At 46.4% G+C, this 6,002-nt stretch overlaps 1 protein-coding gene across 1 annotated transcript in view; it reads left to right on the top strand.

Moving 5' to 3' along the window:
- SOX8 (SRY (sex determining region Y)-box 8) overlaps positions 1-6,002 on the top strand; it is a gene marked incomplete at its 5' end in the record, with an annotated part of 19,198 nt that overhangs the window by 3,450 nt on the left and 9,746 nt on the right. The window contains one exon of the mRNA XM_009888556.1: positions 4,430-4,642. Coding sequence (XP_009886858.1) covers positions 4,430-4,642 — 213 coding nt within the window. The remainder of the gene's footprint in view (positions 1-4,429; positions 4,643-6,002) is intronic.

Here is a 6,002-nt window from a genome sequence, read left to right as displayed (position 1 = left end):
AGCCCCACCGCTAACTGGGACCAGCCGGTCTATACGACCCTGACGAGGCCTTAAAGGATGTGCGGAGCCCCCGTGGGCTTCCCCAACGTATGCACTAATGAAGGAATGAAGACGAAGAGCGTGGAGTGCTGCGATAGTTTCCGAAGTGCCTCCTGAGCCACTGGGAACTCTGTTCGTTGCGACTGGATGTCCCCTTGCTTCAAAACTCTCCAAAAAGGACAGAGCTCTATTTTTCTTTAATACAATTAAAAAAAAAAATAATTAAAAATAATTAAAAAACAAACAAATAAAAAAGGACCGGCGATTCCTTTTGAATAAATGAAGGACAAAACCATTTGACTCCTCTGTGAGGACTGAACTGAACTTACTCGTCGTGGAAGTTGACACGTGCAAAAGTGGAGCAGGGGGGTGGGAAGGGGGGGAATTAATGGGGAAAAAAAAAAAAAGAAAAAGGAAAAAAAAAAAAGCTGTTTGAGACTTTAAGGGTCTATTGCAATGTGAGGAACGGACCAACCTTGAGGGCAAGAACTCACTCGGACCAACGTGGATGAAACCCGAAAACCCGACTATTCCGTGTAACAATCTCGTGGGAACAAATGAGTCTGGTGGGACCAACCAATTAAATGTCTGAAGTGTTTGTTTTTTTTAGTCGAGAGTTCTTCTAAGCAAGGTTTGGCTGTAATTAACATTTTGTTTTGGTTTTTTTTTTTTGGAAGCTTAAAGTGTTTTTGGTTTTTCTGTTTTGTTTTTTTTTTTTAAATCTGTTAAATATGTATTTATGTTCTGTATTATTTTGTCTTTTAATTAATGAAGTAATTTTGTGCAAAAAGTAGAATTTTAAAAGATTTTAAAGGTGGGGTGGGGAGGGAGCATAAAAATAGTGGAGATGATACAATAAAACGGTGTTATGAGTCTATAGATTTTTTTTTTTTGCTGGGTTTTGGGTTGGTGTTTTGTTTGTTCTTTTTTTTTTGTTTCGAACCGCTGCAGCAGTCGTGTTTGAGAGAGGGACTGAACGAATCTGCCCATCGCGGACCTGGTCACCAACGGGGAAACTCAAAGGGGAATGTAAAATAACGAGGCGCGGTGGGAGGGAAGTTACTAATTAAATTGGGGGGCTAAAACGATTGCAAAAAGGAGCAGGCGATTTTTCTAGCTGTGTTAAAATTGGATTTAAGGCATTGCAGAGTCTTTGTACACTTTAAGAACCAGGACTACTTTATAGGAAGATGTAATTTAATGAGAAATTATCAACCTCTGCTTTAATTTTGGCTTCTAGGGACCAGATACCATCCATCAAGCTGTGAAACTAAAATCTTCTCCACTAAAAAAATTTTTAGGTACTTAGTTTTAGACTAATATTTCATTGATATATTTCTACTTCTTCCATTGTATGCTGAGCATATAATAACCATCTATTTTATGGTAACTTGTGCCTTTAAAAACTTTGTAAATCTAAAAAACACATTTCAGAGGTTATCATCTTTTTACCTTTTCTATGTTTCCTACTCTTTTTCTAAAAATATTTTTTGCATATTTCCTTTTGGGGACGTGGGGGTGGGGGAAAATACAGAAAACTCATTTTTATGCAATCTATTTTTCTGTATAAAGTTTGAAAGACTTTGGCTGTTACTTATCTGTTCTCTTCACTAGCTTCTGACTAAGCAATGCTAACTTTTGTACAGATCAATTTGATAAAATTAAAAATTGCTTTTTATCAAGTACGTGTTACGTTTTCTTTCTGCTTGAACCTGTTTCTGTGCCAAAAAGAAACGCGGAGACTGGCTCTGAAGGAGACAGACTGTTCAGAATAAAGGATTTTGACAAAGGTTTTCTCTTCTCCTCGTGTCTTGGGTTTTGTTGTTGTGTTTTGTTTTTTTTTTTTTTTTTCTTGCTCCCTTTCCCTGTACTTTAACTGTGTCTTCCTATGAGATTTTTTTTAATTTATTTTTTTTCCCCCCACTTCTTTGAGAAGTGTATTTCCACATCCGTAATCCCAAGGATTTCATAGGATTTCATTGAGGCTGCTCACATGAGTAGGGGTTTGCGAGGTCAGGCTCCATGGTTTTAGGCCAAGTTCATCTTATTCTGTACAGCACGTAGGAATTTTACGGTACCAAATTCTGTTTTCTGGTTGGTGAGCCCTTGGAAATACCTCTTAATTATGATGGCAACAAAATTATACGTTGCATGTAGTGTTGGGTTGGTTGTTGTTGGTTTTTTTTTTTTAAAATACAGTCATTAAAATAGTTACATTTGTGACTTTTTTTTTTCTCTTATATAAACTAAGTTGCAGTTTGGTTTCACCAGTGCAAGATTTTTAGGCTGGGCCCTAATTGGGAGGAAAGGGTTGGGATTAGGGAAATTCGGCCGCCCCAGCCTGAGAAATGCGCCGGGGACTTGGTTGCAGTGCAGCCCTGTGGAAAATGTTTTAACATGAGGAAAATAAATGTGATGACAATTAATGAAGCTCAAGAACATTAACGAAGTCTGAACAACAGAGTCCCAAAGCAAATTTGCTGTTCGCAGGATCTGCCAAGAGCTATCTTGCCAGAGTGTCTGTAACTGGACACCATTTTCTCTGCTCTCATTTACAAAACTGCTGGCAAAATGACTTTATTACGCTATAAGCCAAAGCTGCAGAATAACTTGCAGAGACTTTGGTTCCTCCTTTCTCCTCCTTCCGGTTACAACGTGAGTTTCAAGTCTTAATCCGAACTCTTGCTTGGAAAACGGATGGGCTTTGGCTCTGCCTGTTCTGCGTGTGGAGGGAGGGCTTCCTCTCCAAAGTCACGCTTGGGGGGGAAAAAGGGTGAGATGGGAATATAAGTGCTTATCTTTACTTTCTTCTTGATGTTGAATAGCAAAGCTTGCAGTGACTTCACTGATACCTGCGTTAATCTTTAAAGCAGAGTTAAAATAGCCATACGTGATGGTCTTGTAAACCACCCCATATACTGAAATTAAGAATTGGACTGAAGCGTCCCCAGCTCGTGGGAGAGCGTGGTGAGGGTCTGTGCGCCCAGCAGGATGGGTCCCAGCGGCAGACTCGGGGAACGCTACCAAGCTCATCCCTCTCTCCTTTTTCTCCTCCTCCCGGTCTGTTGTCCCACCCGCGGTCCCTCGCACGGGGTGACAGCCAGTGAGTGCCACGTCCTTGGTGCTGCCGGGAGCCGCAGGGTGTGCGGGAGGAGATGTGCGCTCCTGCTGCGGGAGCCCTGGGTGGCCATGGGGTCCCCGCACCGAGGACGTACACAACCAAAATACGCAGGTTTTAAATCCCTTGGCTTTCCGCCACGCTTGTTTTTACTTTCTCTAAGCTTTGCAAAATCAAGTTAGCTTTTACTAATATTTGCGGAAACTCAATGCTGTAGATCTATAAGCGTTCCGTAGGTACAAGCGATAACGTGAGCCCTGGAGACCCCTCTGCCGGTGCTGGAAGCAGCTCCCGTTTGAATAGCTCATGCTGAATGGTGACATTCAACTTTCTTTGGCGTCCCGCAGGGTAGGGGGATACTCGCACCGCATTTGCCGTTGAGTGAAATTCAAAGGCATTACAAAACGGATGCTCGAGAAGGTGATAGGCAGGTAAAATTCACTGGCCCCAATAATCCCAGTGACTCAGGCTTTAGGGTGTGCTGGAAATTTTTAAGAGCACCAGAAGTTCATTTCCCACGCCTAGATTTACACTTAAGCATACTGGTCTCCCTCTTCATTTCCCTAGGAGAAAACCAGTGATCGGGGGCACAGTTTATAAACTCAGAGAAGAGCACTTTGATTTGAAATTTATGCTGTTTGCATAACTGCGTTTCCATGCATTGTCCTTTTCCTCCATTTTCTGTGTAGATATCATCTATAGAAAGAGAAGTGATTTTCCCTGAGCCGAGCATCCTCCTGACGTGAATGGCAGCATTGTGTGTCCCGAGCTCGGCTCTGGTGGCTCTTGTGTTGGCGTGAATCTGGAATGTCTCTGCAGAAGTCAATGAGATCAGGTGAAACCAAGACCGGCTTTTGACCCCTGGCTGTCAACATAAAAGGGTTCTCAAGATAATTGCAGGAATACACAAGCATTAAAAGTTCCTTTTTTTTTTTTTTTTTATTTTTGGTGCAGAGAATAATGAATGTTGCTATTTATCTGAATTGCTCAGAAGGTACTGTTTAGTAAGAAAGAGGAAATTAATTTTATAGACCGTATCCACATTCCTTCTGCACGGTGGAAAAAGTCCCTTCCCATCCTCCTTTTTATAATTTTTCCTGGAATTATATCAACTTTTGTTACACATTTTTTACAGTCGGGTATTAGGTTTAGGGCAAAGAAATTCTTAAATGGCATTTCTATGAGGGTGTTCAGTTTTAGTAAACTTCCGCGGGAGTCTATCCCTGCTCCCTGTCTACGGACTGACCTCCTGGGGACCTCTGGCTTTTCCAGCTGGGCTCGCCCGTCCCAACCCGCAGCTCTTCTGCTGTGGGACACGGGGCCACGAGAACGGGGACGCAGGACTGCCCCACGGAGGGACCTCCCCGGCCCCTTCCCCGCGGGATCCCCGGGGACCTGCACGCAGAGATTTCACCGTCCTCAAATTTGACCCCCTGGTCCCACGGGGCTGCCTGTCCTCGCCCGGCATCTCCAGCTTCGCGCTGGGTGAGACGAGGGGAGGCGAGCGGCTGGCCCCCCCCTCTGCCACGTTTATCCTCCCGTCGCCAAGGCCGGGCGCTCGCAGCCCCAGGCTCAACATTGGCTGTGATCTGGAGGCAAAAAAAAAAAAGAGTATATATAAAATAAAAATAATTAGAGACATGCGTGCTTTTGGAGTACGTGGAGTTTAAGGGTCAGGAGGGCAGCAAAAGCTGTTTTCGGGTGAGCTGTGGCCAGCGACCCCGGTATGGAGCTATGCTGCCGTGCAAAGCTGGGGAGATTTTGGGAGCAGGAACAGCGGCGTGCGAGCCCATGGGAAGGCTCGGTGGCCACGGGAGCTGCTGGGAACAAGGCTGGGCAAGCTGAGGAGGTGCCACGGTGAACACAGCGTGGCACAGCCCCAGTGCCCAGGGATTCTGGATGAACCCAACCCTCTGGGAAGGCTTTAAGGAAACTCCGATATTGCCTTATTTTCAGCCTTCAGGAGCGTGAGGTTGGGTCCAATTGACTCAGAGCTCTTTTAAGTCTGAAGGCAAATTCTTAGGCATGAATTCACCAGCAGAAGGGCTTCAAACTGCCTTTCTGGGGGGTGGGACTGAGAGCAGGGAGTTGCTCATCAACTCCCGAGTGCTCCATGAGGGATGCACGGAGGAAGCCCAGCTCCCAGGAGAGACAGCACCCCGTACCACCACTGCCCCGCTCCTCCCCGCAGACCCGGCAGAGCCTCCACAAGGTTTTTTTTGGGGGGTCATTAGATGGCACCCTAGTTAACGAAGGGAGGGCAGCTGCACAGGACCGTGGGAGCCAGGGAGACCCGGTCCAGCCCCAATCCCATCTCCTCCACCATCTCCCAGCTGAGCCGGGGTGGTGTCACTTTAAGTTCACTTTATGTGTGTTATATGCAGGAATTAAGGATGGCACCGAGTGGCCAAGGATGAGGCTTGGGGAGGGGAAGCCATTTCCCAAATGAGTCAGCAGGAGCTAAAAATAGTCCCCCAGAGCCCAAACCACGGAAAATCGTGCTTCTTACACATTTGCTTCATTCTCTTGCCATCCTGCAACCCCAGCCAGTGCCGGAGCCGCAGAGGCTGCGGGGCAATCCCTGCCGGCGTGGTGCGATGCGATGCAATGCGATGCGATGCGATGTGATGCAGGGGCTGCTCCCGGATGGCGAGCGTGGGTTTTTTGGGAATGACAGCCCTTCGCCCAGCCCAGGCGGCTCCCGGTGGGACTCGGGCCGTGGGCTGAGCGTTTGCAGCGAAGTGCAGATCGCAGCAGCGGAGCCGTGGCCGGAGCGGCGGCCGGTTTTGTGGCTTAGGTGGAAAGTGAGTTTATTTTTTGCGCAAAACCTCGCCGCACAAGAAGG

This window comes from Charadrius vociferus, unplaced genomic scaffold (assembly GCF_000708025.1).
Source record: "Charadrius vociferus isolate BGI_N301 unplaced genomic scaffold, ASM70802v2 scaffold27, whole genome shotgun sequence".
NCBI classification, from domain to species: Eukaryota; Metazoa; Chordata; class Aves; order Charadriiformes; family Charadriidae; genus Charadrius; species Charadrius vociferus.
The sequence above is the reverse complement of the archived record's forward strand: the minus strand, read 5'-3'. Positions and strand labels throughout refer to the sequence as shown.